Source organism: Callorhinchus milii, unplaced genomic scaffold, assembly GCF_018977255.1.
Source record: "Callorhinchus milii isolate IMCB2004 unplaced genomic scaffold, IMCB_Cmil_1.0 Scaffold4, whole genome shotgun sequence".
NCBI lineage: Eukaryota > Metazoa > Chordata > Chondrichthyes > Chimaeriformes > Callorhinchidae > Callorhinchus > Callorhinchus milii.
In genome coordinates, this window is record NW_024704745.1 from 9457121 (window position 1) to 9472039 (window position 14919).

General features: G+C 39.5%; 1 protein-coding gene across 1 annotated transcript in view; it reads right to left on the reverse strand.

Moving 5' to 3' along the window:
• The window catches only part of LOC103180190 (target of Nesh-SH3), a 148572-nt gene that overhangs the window by 12141 nt on the left and 121512 nt on the right, over nt 1-14919 (reverse strand). Inside the window, exons 31-36 of the mRNA XM_042334033.1 lie at nt 13609-13671; nt 12045-12098; nt 11141-11209; nt 10331-10540; nt 8882-8990; nt 205-284 (exon numbers count right to left, since the gene is read on the reverse strand). Coding sequence (XP_042189967.1) covers nt 205-284; nt 8882-8990; nt 10331-10540; nt 11141-11209; nt 12045-12098; nt 13609-13671 — 585 coding nt within the window. The remainder of the gene's footprint in view (nt 1-204; nt 285-8881; nt 8991-10330; nt 10541-11140; nt 11210-12044; nt 12099-13608; nt 13672-14919) is intronic.

Below are 14919 nucleotides of genomic sequence, written 5' to 3' on the forward strand. Positions count from 1 at the left end.
CAGATGTTCCACATTTGGCTATATTTAAACTCAGATTTATTCCAGTTTCCCAAATAAATTCCCCTTTTCTCCCTCTCTCACTCTGCACCCAAGCAGATTGTGTATTCCCTTGATAAGATACTGGCTTCCACAAGTACCTATTATTGTGATACACTTACATGCTTTACTATTCTTTGCCAGGAAGCAACAGAAATATTCACTTACCTGATTCTGTAACAAAAGGAACTGGTTCACTGGGTGGACCCACTCCTAGTCGGTTTTTGGGCTTCACAAGGAACACGTAGCTGTTAAATAGAAAACACTGTCAGCAGATCTCCTAATATATAAGAAATAATTGTAATTTACTTAACCCATCGAACCCAGGACCTTTTCCACTTCACTGAAGCTGCACCACTGTCAGAATTCTGCAGGTAACCTAAAACGTAATAATAATCCTTGCATTTGATATAGCGCCTTATCACGTCTTCGAGATGTCTCAAAACGCTTCACAGAGTACACTGTAAAGTGAATTGACTGTACATTTTGTGAGTGAAACAAAGCAGCCAATTTCTCACAGGCAATGTCCCAACAAAGTCATGGATTGAGTCACTAAAAAATTATTTAAAAAAATTTTTTTTTTTTTGAAGGGATTATTACCCCCAGAAAAGCGACCACCAATCAAGTAACAACCGAGTTCCTACTTACTGCCAGATAAACAGAGGTGTGTGGAGAAAAAAAAAACCTAATCCTATTACCACAGCATAACCCAGTTCCTATTACCACAACATAATCCAGTTCCTATTACCACAACGTAATCCAGTTCCTATTACCACAATGTAACCCAGTTGCTGTTACCACAAATCCTAGCGTCAAAGGATTTGAAAGCCAAGAATCTCAGAATTATTGGTGAAACTCAATAACTGAACCCTAAAAATAAATCAATGTTGTGTAATGTACACAGCAGCAGTGTTCAAAAGCATAGTAGCACATCATTCACTACTCCAAGTATTAAGGTTGGATTAACAGAATTATTCAGAAGGGAACTGGATAACCCCTGACTAGTAAAAACATTAAGGGATATGGGGAAAAGGCAGGAAAGTGGGATTAATAAAACAAAGTTACAAAAAAAATGGTCCAGAAAAGGAGAATCGGATGGGGGGGGGGGGGGGGGAGGCTCATGTGGAATATAAACACCTGGTTGGGGTGAATGGCCTGTTTGCGTGCCGTAACGCTCCATGTAATCTTTGCTTGTTTAGTATTGTTCTGTGTAACTATGCAAATATCTTTAACACAGCAGACATTTTTCTCACTTTCCTTCACTTCCTACAGGCTACAAGTGGGAAGGCTGGTCAATTGAGAGGAAAAGTGGAAAAACTTTAAACGGATGTTTTTAATGCACAGTTTCAGATTGTTATCCAGAGATGGTCCATGAAGAGATTTTAGTTAACATTTTAGGGACAAGACCGGTTTATCTCTAGTGTTTGTCAGCAATACTTAGGAGATAGTTGAAGATGGTAAGATCTAGGATAGGTCTAGTGTTTTATGAAAATTTTATGGGTTGAATGGTCTTTCCTATACTCTTAAACCCAATGGCAGCATCCTATAACTGACTCAAAACACAGGGGGAACGTTGCAAAGTTTAGCGGTAAGAATAGTTTTATTGCTGTCAATGGGTTTAAAACCATAGCAACAGATGTGGTAACTACCAACAGGAAAATCGGAGCCAGAAACCTATGTCTGTCACTGGAAACATTATTAATGTAAATGTTTTAATATCCAGCCTGATCGCAAAGCTCTCCTTTCAAGTTTTCACAACATGCTTTCAGGGTAAAACTAGTCTAATCTGAAAAAGATGTAAACCATTGAGCTGTGCAATGAGTGCTATACAGAGGCTGCTCACCACAACAGCAGGTTCCCAACTGAGAAAGACTTTCAGAGACTATCAATAGTGGTGGTATTTGAATCCAGAACCTTAAAGGTTCGTAAATATATTTTAGTAGATCAGTCAAACTTTAGTGCACAATCCTGTTAATATCATATTATCTCTGTTCATTTTATTCACTATTCTGCCAAACTGTTCAGACGTGTTTTTTCTCTCTCACTGTCTCTGGGTTTCAGAGCCAACTCTTTACAGACAACCCAACGAAGCCACCAAGGAACACACAGGATTATTTTTTAAAATCAAATTGATTTATGGCTCGTTCTGTGTATTTTTATTTCCACAAGAACGCAGCATTTATACCAAACAGTCAGTTGTTTTTAACTCTGTCCATGTTTTGGGATTCCCTTGTGCTGGAATGAGATATCAATAACACATTTTATTGAAATGGAACATTGGCATAAGTGGGGAGTTTTCAAACAATATATGTGTGCCAGTTCTCACCGAGCAGAGAATAATCGAACTGTGTATTGTGTATTGAAATATTTGCTTCAACAATCAGCTTTGTTGAAGCAATTGAAATGGAAATGATTCAGTGTGGAGTATTTTGACTGACTGTCAATAAACCACCGATACACAATTGAGGTGTCGAATTTTGCAGCGTTTTTCAAGAATTTAAATCGGTGACGCAGATTAACAAATGTAGCTCCAGTTTCAATCTGCTTTCAGAGCAGGATTTCTCTTTGGCAGGACTAATGTGTGTATTGGAGTGGAGTTCTGTAGCTTAGTGGTTAGAGCACTCGCCTCGCAAGCGAAACGACTCGGGTTCGATTCCCGGGCAGGACAAAACCTTAAGTAAGTTTCTTTACTCCACTTATCTCTGTTTAACTAGCAATAAGTAGGAACCGGGATGTTAATCAATTGGTGGATCGCTTTTTTGGTGGTTATAATCCCTTGAAAAATAATTGAAATAATTTGGTCTCAATGCACGACTGTTGTGGAACACTGCTGTACGTTATTGGATGCCGTGTTTCGTCCACAAAATATACAGTCAATTTACTTTACGGTACATTTTGTGAAGCACTTTGAGACATCTCGAAGACACAATAAGGCATTATATCAAATGCAAGGAGTATTATTCTTACTGTACTTGAAATATAATAATTTTTGCATTGTATATAGCGCCTTATCACGCTATCAAAAATGTCTCAAAGCGCTTCATAGGTTATACTGTAAAGTGGTTTGATCTTTGTGTATTTTGTGTCGACCGTTACTAGAAGAATTCCCCACTTAGATATCTTAATTAAGAAATACTTAAAGAAATATCGCCCTCCAAGATAATGAGGATATAACATGGCTGTAGCACAACTGAGGTTGTGTACACGCTGTAATACGCATTGTAACATGACAACAACAACAATTGCTCCTTAGCCCATCAAGCCTTCTCGGCCAATTTATTAGATCGTGCTAGATCTCTTAATCTCATTTCCCGCATATGATTTAGCACCTTATCATGTTGTTGAGACGTCTCAAAGCGCTTCACAGAATATACTGTAAATAATTGATTGTATATTTTGTGGGCGAAATTCGGTAGCCAATTGCGCACAGCAGTATCCCACAATCAGCCGTGGATAGAAATAACCAATTTATTATTTTTTTTTCTTTAGGGATTATTATTAGGCCTGTGGAGAAGGAAACCTGCTCAAGGTTTCGCCGTGCCAGAAATCAAACCCAAGTCTCTCGCTTGGAAAGTGAGTGCTCTAACCACTGAGCTACAGGACTCCATGTAGATAATAACATTAATAATTCAGATGTTTGGGGATGTCTGTCCCTTTCAAGAGGGTTTGAGGTTTTAACCTGACAAACTGAAGACATGGAGTCTGGGAGCTGCCGAGATAGACAGGTACATTTGTGGGATGGACCACGTGATACTTAGGGCGGGGAAAAAAACTAAGCTGATACTTTGTTTAACGGGAGGAACCAGATGACTATATAAGGAGGGGCTTGGCTCAAGGTCTCTGGTTTTTTGCCCAAAATAGGTTTGTGCCTGTCTTGAGAAGGATGACCTCCAAGTCAAAATAGTTTTTTAATTTACTAACCTTAGTAAGTTCTGTAGTTATATCTCAGTCTGTTGGTGTATATACTTATCTGTTTCCAATGTTGCATTTGTTTTATATTATTGTTGCCGAGAGTAAGTAAAGACTTAACTTTTATATTTCTTTTATGCAATTTACGATCTGACAGCAGAAATCAGCCTCACGGCTGTGCTCGGTTGTGTTGAGCTCAGAGAGAAAGAGATCTGTCCCCCACCAGGATTGTCTGGGTTAATACAAATCTGTTGTTTTTATTATGGGGTTATTATTATTGTTGTTTGTTTTTATGGGAGGCTGGTGAATGGAAGACTTTACATGTTGGTTGAAAGTCCACAGGCTTCAATTATCCTTTCTTGACCTGAATGAGGCATTTGGTTAGTGTAGGCTGAGGATCCCTCTAAAGCCATGACAAAACTGTACCCCCTATGGTGTCCTTAATAGTGTCCTCGTGGTTAGCACCACACTCTCTATGACTGTGTCCTTCTGCCTTTGCTGACACAGGCCAGGTAAAAGAAAGACAAGCATGGAGACTGAAACTATATAATAATAATAATCCTTGCATTTGATATAGCATCTTATCACGTCTTCGAGACGTCTCAATGCCTCACAGAATATATTATAAAGTGAATTGACTGTATAAATATATTTGTGGGAGAAACTCGGCAGCCAATTGCGCACAGCAGTGTTCCACAAACAGTTGTAGATTGAAGTGACCAATTTATTATTGTACTATAACATTACGTTGAGTGACCCGCAATCCTACAATGCAAGCGGTGTCCCAGTGCCCATACACACGTTGCAAACTTCATTTTATTGGTTGCAACCCTCGTTTTCTGATCATTTTGTATTTCTCAGATGGATAGTTGTTAGAGAACAGTAAACCAATGTAAGAGATTCACTGTTGGGGTTTGCTCTGCTTCAGACATCGGTGTCTCAAATCTTCCAGAGACTTTGCAAATGTACGTGGTCTATCCCTTCCTAGTTTAGTTCACTAATGGAACACAAATACACATTGCACAGCCAATATCCAATATGCTTTGTCCTGAACTCGACCCAACCCATTAATCTCAAATTGAAAGAGTCGGCAAAGTTTTTTGCTAAAAATATAAAAATAGCAAACTTCTTGCTACATATTTATTATGGGAGAAATCATTATACAGATATAAACCACAGAACCACCATAGAATTCTACAGCACAGAAGGAGGCCATTTGGCCCATCGTGTCTGTGCAGCTCTTTGAAAAGAGCTATCCAAATCAATCCCACTCCCCGCTTTCTCCCCATAGCCCTGCAAACATGTTCTTCCCAAATAATTATCTACTTCTCTCTTACAAGTTGTTATAAATTGATAGTTTCTCCAAAGGCTTTTTGTAGATGACTTAAAATTCTCATCTATATATAACTAGACAGTAAGTGGATAGAGCAATGGCCAAGTTTTGTTTTATTGAGATCTATATATAGTAGACAGAAAATATAATTTCTTCTGAAAGGAGACATAATCTAGGAAGTTCTGGGTCATTGTAAGTTCGCTCCAAACTCTGAAAATCTACCCATTGCTGCTCACATTATGCCACCCCATCCTGCACATTGATTCCCTAGAGTCTTCCTTTTTCTCTGTCCATTGGTGCATCCCAACATCAATTTCACTCAACCCTTCTCTATATGAATTTCCTCATTTGCTTGCCCCATTTTGTGACATTGTGTATACAACAACAACAAAATTACATTTGTAAAGCGCCTTTCATGTCGGGAGAATGTCCCAAGGAGCTGAACAGTCGGGGATCAAGACCCGAGTGTGGGGGCGGTAGGGTTGGGGTGAGGGAGGGTAGAGAGGTAGGAGGACGGCTAAAAACAGTCGAAAATGAGGGTCTTGAGTTATGTCTTGAAGGAGGCAAGGGAGAGAGCGATGCGAAGGGATTGTGGGATGGAGTTACAAAGGTTAAGGACAGAGAGGCTGAAGGCCCGGCTGCCAATGGTCGGGCGGGAGATCTGGAACAGGCTAGAACCTGCTGAGTGGAGGGAGGGACAGGTTGCTAGGGGGGTCAGCTGGTCAGAGATGTAGAAGGGGGTAAGGCTGTGGAGGGCCGTGAAGGTGAGGATTTTGAATTCTACTCTCTGAGGGCTGGGGAGCCAGTGGAGCTGGGTGAGGGTGGGGGTGTTGGGGTCACGGAGCCTGATGCAGGAGAACACACAAGATGCAGAGTTCTAGATGATCTGCAGCTTGTGGAAGGAAGAGTTGGGGAGGCCAACAAGGAGGGAATTTCCATAGTTGAGCCTTGAGTTGACGAAGGTTTTGGCGGCCTGAGGGGTGAGGCAGTGGCGGAGTTGGGCAATGTTGCGGTGGTTGGGGAAGGCAGAGCGGATCATGGCACGGATTTCGGGGAAGAAGACAGTTGAGGCTCAAACAAGATGCCCAGGTTCCTGACTGGCTTGGTGAGGTGGAGCGTGCATCCGTGGATGCACAGATGTATAGATTGGGGAGGAGAAGCTACCTGATGGAGACATGAGTTACTGAAGAACACCCCAGCGCAGGCTCACCCTCAGCAAATAATTTCTCCACTATTTCAGCTCTATTATTTATTACAATTATTTTTCAATCACCAACATCCTCACTATAGCCACTAGAGGACAAGACATTGGTTTTCAATGTGGGTTGAAGGAGCAACAAGGGACTTCCTTTTTCTCACTATACTAGTGTCCATGATGGGTGGGTGGCGGGGGGAGAAGGAAGAGTAACTCTTCCATGAACTCTTGGGGGATGGAGACTTTTCTTTGTTTTATTTACATCATTTACAGACTCAGTTGAAACCTCCCCTGCCTCCACCCCACTTTTGTTTTTTTTGCTAATCATACCTTGTATATATTGCTGCGCTGGCTTCCTGAATTAGAAACTGGTGGGCGGTCATCAGAGGTAGCTCAGAGAGGGGGGGGTGTTTCAAAATACATAGTCACTACACCTTACAATAAATCCTTTGAATGTTTTGAGGAGTCATTCCAACATGAAAGGTGCTATAGCAAATGCAATAATAATAATCCTTGCATTTGATATAGTGCTTTTCATGTCTTCTAGATGTCTCAAAGAGCTTCGCAAAACATACTGTAAAGTGAATTGACTGTATATTTTGTGGGAGAAATATAAGGAATATGATTTGGTGAAGAGTCCTGCAGAATATGAGCACGGCATGGTTTGGTGCTGTGTGCTACACATTTCCATGCTGTACAGTTTTGTAATCATTATTATTATTATTGCTGCATATATTCATTCATTTTACCAATTCAGGAAAGAGCCAATTTCCACTACAATAGTAATGTAAGCAAGCCATTGAGCCCCCATCTATTTGGGTGCTTACTTTACAGCACAAAATAGTTACGGATAATTTTTCAGACGCACAAAATTATTTACTTTACATTAATAAGAGTTAATAGGCATTTGATACAAGCCAGAGGTTGGGAGGCTGCAACGAGGTTAAAACTGAACAAAAAAATGCAAGCGTTTAGCTGGACATCTGAAAATACTTCACAGCAATGTAACTGAGATCAGCAATTGGGTTTGGTTCTTTTAAAAGGGGAATTATATGTTATCTTCTAGTATGATAAATGAAACATATGGATTATCCCTCCATATGATGACCTACTTTGTAATGGGAATATGGCATAAATCTAGGACTAGCAGTATGAGATGTACTCTCTGGAGCAGTGGTCTGCAATGTATCTAATAATTTTGACAATCTGTGATTATTAAATCTGCTTTATCCCAGAGTGACTGTATTTTTTTTCCTTTCACTAACTGCAATTCAAACCTTCTCCTGGAATTTGTTCTTATGATTTGTTTCCCATCCTTTCATGCATTTTTTCCCCCTGCTTTTGGATGCTTGAGCGGGCGGATAAAACCCCATCAATGCTCCTTGATAACCAGGCAGCAGTGGATGGATGCGAGGGACCTGAGCCAACATGCTCTTTGTATTATCCCTGGCTCCTTCGGGAGATGCATCTTGCCTCAGCCCAGTACCCATCTACATGATTGAAGCCGACATCTCAAATGACCATGTGGGGAATCTCCGGTTTAAAACTCAAGTTTTAATTCCATCACATCCTCCCAGATGGATCCATCGCAGAGCTGCAGGCATTTATTTTTCTAACGTACATTTTAATCTGCTAGCTGCATGCTTGTCAATGTTTTTCAAATCATGATTCCACTTTACTTCTCCACACGGGGTTCAGAATATTTCATTACCACCAATCATCAATCACAGGGCACCACTGGATTGTTTTAAGTGTAACAAAGCTTTCGGTAACACTCGGGCCGCAGAACAAGAGGGCACAGGTTCAGGTTTACACAGGGCATTTTCAAGGCAATACGTATTTACCCAGACAGTAACTAAATACTGGAATGGGTTACCAGAAAGTCTTGGTTAAGCCCAGAATGCTAGACTCAGTTGAAAAACAGATTAAATCTGCAATGGGAGGATGGACAGATGGGTATTTCAAGTGCTCTGGGACGCTAACCTGCGTGAGGGGTGCTATATAAGTGCAAGTTGCTGTTGTTGTATTCTGGAAGGATGAGATCAGCCCTTTGGGTCGTCCTCCCGAAGTGAAAGGCGCTAAACAAATGTAATTTTGTATTGTATTATATTGTATCAATGCGTAAAGGGACATCTTCATCCTTGGTGAGCTCTATTGTAGAAACTGAGGCTGAATATAATATTTTACGTCAGGAGGCCACCTCAAAGTAATTCACAAGATTTACTGTAAGGGGTAGTGACTATTCTGTAGGTTAATATGGCAGCCACTTCGCAAACAGCAATTTCCCACAAACAGCATTCTCTCACACACTTGAATCACAAGAGGTTGCTTTCTCCAAAGCATGTGACATAGAACCATAGAAACATGTCATGTTACTTGTAGTCGGAAGAAATAATGTGTATTTTTACCTTGTATTTGGTGAGAGGTTTTCCACTGTAATGTGAGTTTGATTGGTAACGGTAACAATTTTTTCAGTTTCATTGTCTGGTCCTAATGCTGTGGATACTAGTTCAAATTCTGGAAGAGAGAAATGTAAAGACATCTTAGCAGAGGAAAGTGTGGTAACATTGACAGTAATTGATCTTATACTATGAGGGATGAAACAAATAAAATAATTGTGGTTTGATAAAAGCACCGTTAACATCCAGAGGATGTCTGAAAATGTACTGTATAGCAAAGTGACTGTGTATTTTGTAGAACTCCCTTCTCTTTTTGAATAGTGCCATGGGATCTTTAACATCCAGCTGAACAGGCTGATAGGACCTTGGTTTTAACATCTCATCTGAAGGCCAGCACCTCCAAAAGAATGGAGCTCTCCTGCAGCTCTGCAGTGGAAAGTAAGCTGTGGGCAAATTAACAGCCATATTTGCCAACAAATTTGACAACAATTGCTAGTGACACCTTTTTTTTAAATTTGATAGGCATTCAATGCTTTATTGATTCATTATTAGTTGTTGTAGTATTTTAGAATATTTATCATTTTGTAAGTTAAAGCAAGTATGCAAACCTCTGTGAATTTTATGGCATATTCAGCTAACGGCTAAAAGCACAGTGTAAAAACAGTATAAGACTTCACGCACTGAACCCTGGCAAGTTTAATTTCAATACATTTGAGTAATAACTAGGCCAGACTGAGCAATAAAAGTATAGGACATTGCACCAATATTACATTACTTGATTTTCACGTCTGAGAATTTTTCAGAAATTCCAATTACCTCGACAGGTTTCAGAAAATGATAAATATTCTAAAATACTACAATAAATAATAATGAATCAATAAAGCATTGAATACCCATCAACTAAAAAAGGGTGTCACCAGCAATTGCTGTCAAATGACTGTATTTGTTGCCAAATATGGCTTCCAATTTGCCCACAGCAAGGTCCCACAAACAAGCAATAACTCATGTTCAAAATATACCGTCAGTTCACTTTACAGTATATTCTGTGATGAACTTTGAGACGTCTCGAAGATGTGATAAGGCTCTATATCAAATGCAAGGGGTATTATTATTATCAATTTATTTGGAGTATTATTGGCTAGGACTCTTTTCTCTTTTGAATAGTGTCATCTTTCACGTTGATTTAAAAAGGCAATCAGGACCCTGATTCAGTGACTCATTTGAAGGAGGACTTCTCCAACATGGCAACACTCCTCCACTTTTGCACGAGAGTTTAGGCCTAGACTGTGATCTCAAAATCCCGACGTGGGCCTTCTGACCTAGAGGCGAGAGAGACCCGAAATTGAGCCAAGCTGTAAAAGCGCTTTAAAATATACATGAGAGCAGAAGGAAGGAAGGAAAGAAAGATGGGAACACAAAGAATGTCAGTAAGGGGACGAGTTGTTGACTAAGAATTACCAGTAGCTGAATCATTATCGTTCTTCTCCCAGACCACAATCACAAAGGTCGAACAGCCTTCAACGGTCAGAATGGTCACATTGGTGGGGGGGTAGCGAGGAGCTGTCGTGACTTTGACATTTGTATGGTTCTTGTTGACAAAATATTTCAAGGCTTCGTTAATAGAGCAAGGCACGTTTGGATCCTTGCCAAAATACTTCACGTGAGGACCTGTAAAAAAAAGAAAAGGGAGGAACAGAGCAATAACAAGTCAGTGATCTGGTAGTTGGCCCTTTTAGTTCTCATGCTAACCAAATGGCTGCCCTCCAGGATGTCAGGTCACTTTGTGCAAGACACTGGAAGAAGGAAGTGATGTTGGCGTCAAACTAATAATCAGCGTACGATCCTGCCCAGCATGCACTGATGCAACATTGCAAATGGTGACTGATCAGTATTCATTGTCTATTGTATAGTGATTTGTTTTTGTGCTGCGTCTGTGCTGGGAAATGGAAACGCGTTATAATAATATTGTGTTATTATATTTTGAGAGGCCAACATGCCATAACCATGACCTCTGAAGAACTCCTGGAGACAGAGAAAGAGATAGAGAGGAAAAGGAGTGTTTCATTTTTTCATTATGCACTAGATTTGAACCCAACTTCTTGAGTGAAAGGACAAGGTAAAAATTTACTGGTTGGATCACTGAGTCCTGTAACTGTTGTCCTTCAACTTTCTCAGCCAAAACGTTCATCAGATCCTTACTGTTCCTTCATGATTTGTTGACACTTTTTTGGATTCAAACTTTCATAGATAATAATAAGAATACTCTACCAGTATATCTCTCTTTGCCCAGAGAATCAATCTCAGATATTGGGGTCGAACTCAAGACAGTTGTATTTTCTGCAACAGATTTAAAAGAAAGCTTTTTTAAAAGCATATAAATAACTTATTGGTTGTATGAATATTGTGCATGAGAATTCTTTAGCCTATGGGTCCAGCAAACATATTAGCACTAAGTAGCATCTGATTACCTTTCCAAGCCAAATAGAATCACACAATCTTTAGAAATAGGAGGCTATTTCATCCATTGGGTCTTTACTTTTGACCTATCTTTGATAAGGTGCTATATCATATGAAAAAATTATTATTATTATTATAACTGCTTTAGCGGAATCGTTTATTCCCATTTTCCTGCTTTTTCCCCCCCATTTCCTTTTTACATTATTATTCTTCAAATATTGAACCAATTTTCTTTTAAATGGTATGAATTTAGCTCCAACATCTGCTTGTGGCAAGATTTTCCATGTTCTAATAATCATCTAATTTCCCCTTCATTTTTTTTGTGCTAAGTTAACAACTCAGCTGAGGAGACTACAGATCTTGGATACGAGTGATGTACTGGATTCTGTCAGACAACTAAAAATGTTAAGACTTATGAATAAATTAAAATTTAGATTTCACCCACACAACTCCCATGGCTTCTGTCAACACCTTGCTTTGATGGCACTATTTCCAAAGAACAGCTCATTTTGAAAGAGTCATTGCTTATCACAGCAACAACAACTTGCATTTATATAGCGCCCTTCACAAGGGGTAGCATCCCGGGGGTGCTTAATCACGATGAGCTGATCGAATGACCGCATTATTGATCACTCTAATTGCGCATGTTCCTTCAAGAGCTTTCAGGTAAACCACTAGATTTGTTACAATTTTGCTTTACTGAGTGATGACTCACCAACTTCATTGTGCTCAGTAAACATATTTAGATTAGTTGTCTCAGTCGCCAGTCCTGTGAAGACAGGAAGAGAAAACAGAATAAAGATAAAGATGCATTAGTACATCATTGGCAGTGCACTAACAGAAAATTCAAGGGCTATTGTTTGTACCCACAAACTATACAGTCAGTTCACTTTACAGTATATTCTATGAAGCTCTTTGAGATGTTTCAATGAGGCGATAAGGTGAAGGCAAGTATTATTATTAGACCCTCAAATTGACAGAAGAACATTAAAGATAAATGCTAGGGAATGCATTTTTTAAAAAAATTCTTATTATACCTTGTATAAGAGAGAACATCATCTGTTCAGCACCTCTATGATAGCTCAGCTGAAATTAGTAACTCACCGAGTCAGAAACGGTGCATAAGAACCTACCGACACTGGATAGCACAATGAAACTAGTTGTTAATTGAGACACTTTCAAATCACGTGGTAGCACTGAGTTTGCATCTGGGTTTATTGGTAAGTGGAATATGGCAGGAATTCTGAATATTGGCCAAGGAATTCTGGATGATATTAAAGAGGAGCCAACCATGGAGAAGATGATCTGAACTTGAAGCTGGAAAGTTCACTCTGTTTTGCTACGATAGGTAAATGCTATTTAAGTCATGACATTCCACACAAATGAGTTAGAGTGGTTCTCTGGCTGGTTCACCACGAAATCCTTACAAGTTAGCAGTGCTAACATTTATTCAGAAAGCGTTCGAGCTTCACTCGTTCAATTTAAACACTTAAATTTTCCCAAGGGAAACTTGCCGAAGGGCGAAACCTTGGGCAAGTTTCCTCACTCCACCCACCTGGTAACAATGCCTCAAGAAAAAAAACAATAATAAAATTGGTCACTTCATCCACAACTGTTTGTAGGACACGGCTGTGCTCAATTAGCTGCCACGTTTCACCCAGAAATATGCAGTAAGTTCACTTCACAGTATATTCTGTGAAGCACGTTGAAATATCTAGAAGACGTGAAAAGTGCTATATCAAATGCATGGATTATTACTGTTAAATGCATGAAAATAACAAGCTCCTTGAAAGTCTGTTTTGAATTTTTGTGCGAACGCACTGAAACTGACTCCCACTGCTGACAGGAGACTCAACTTTTGAATAATGCAGACATAAAGTGACTAGTGATATTCTGTCTCATGAGTAAAGAAGAATTGGAACGCATCTGTGGAATGGTAATTTAATTCTACTGAGATTCAGTGTAGTTCTTGAGCACAGAAATTTGCAGTGACCTTTTTATACATGCAATTCCATTATAATATTGACAAATATCACAGCCAAGGAAAAACGCAGAGAAATTTGCATGGTTTCTAACTTAGAATGTGTGTCCATGATCATGTCAATGTTAGCATGCAAACCCGATACAGTTTTTGTCATCACTCACTTTGATAAGTTCACAGGAAATGAACCTTCAAAACTCATATTGCTGTTGTACTCACACGTGTACTTATTGACCTTTCAAGAAAACAGCTGCATATGTGATACTCTTGTTGCAAATAGCAATAAATCATTACTTACCAGTGGCATCCTTTTCAGAAAGTGGATTGGAACTAGTGCTGGACTGAACATCAGCTGAAGGTTCTGCATAGGAGAGAAAACAGTTGTGAACAGCAGGCACACAGGAGTAAAATTTATGGTTGTTTCTCAGGATAAGGGAATTTCTGAGTTAAAGCTCCTTTATAGAGTTACAGCTGGGTAACAATATAAATTTCTTTCTTGAATTTTCTTTCACCGGTAAGCAGGCATTGGAGGCTGGGTGTGTCTTAATAATGTTAGCTAATAATAATCCTTCCATTTATTACAGGTCCTTCATGTCAGGAGGATGTCTCCAGGCACTTCACAGAATTTGATAATAATAATTGTTGCCTTTGATATGACTTTCACTTCAAGACATTGGCTCAAATATTGTAAAAAAAATAGAGCTAATTTGAGCGCAGCAATGTCCCACAAACAGCCATGAAGTGAGCAACCAATTTTATCTGGGGGATCACTGCCCAGGACATCAGGGAAAAAAAAACTCACTCTTCTCTTCAATAGCGCTACAAGATTTTTAATGTCTGCCTGAACGGCAGGTGGGTCATCTGTTTTGTTTAACATCTCATCCAAAGAAAGGCAAGTCTGACAATGCAGCACTTCTCTTGCACTGTGGTGGAGTGTGTTAGCCGAGACTACAAGCTCAAAGTTCTAACGTGAGCCCAAGTTCTGACTCAGAGGCTACCAACTGAGCTAGACTGATACATAAACTTAACCCATTTATTAATGCAAGAAACAGATTTAGAAGAAAATACTACAAATTTTAGCCTATAGAAAGAACTATTCTGCACTGAAGGCAGCAATTTGGGCCAATGTGTTTGTGCCGTTGCCACCTGTTTTTCTAAATCTACACTTTTTTTTATTAATCCAACTTTCCAGTTCCTTCTCCATATATAACTTCCTGGTACTACAGGGTGCTTTTGCCGGTTGTAACCTTGGTCCATAGACAATATTGAAAAAGAAGTCGGCAGATTCTGCATGTCAGTAGTTACCAATTTTTTTNCTTGATAATTTGCTTCCCTCCATTTCCTGAAGGAAGCGATTCATACTGGATTAATGTGGATGGGGGCTGATAGCTCTCAAGTGGGTACCTTGGCCGAGTAAATATTTATTACATCTACATCTGGACAGCAGGGTATTCAGATTCCCAGTGCATGACAAGTTGCAGATGATCCTGTCCTCTCCCAGTGTGTGGAATCAAACATTTTACAACAGTGGGACTCTAGTAATGAGCAGAAATAGGAACCCTTTGTTTCCCGGACTTTAGTTTACATATTTCAATGTTTTTTTCAGGAA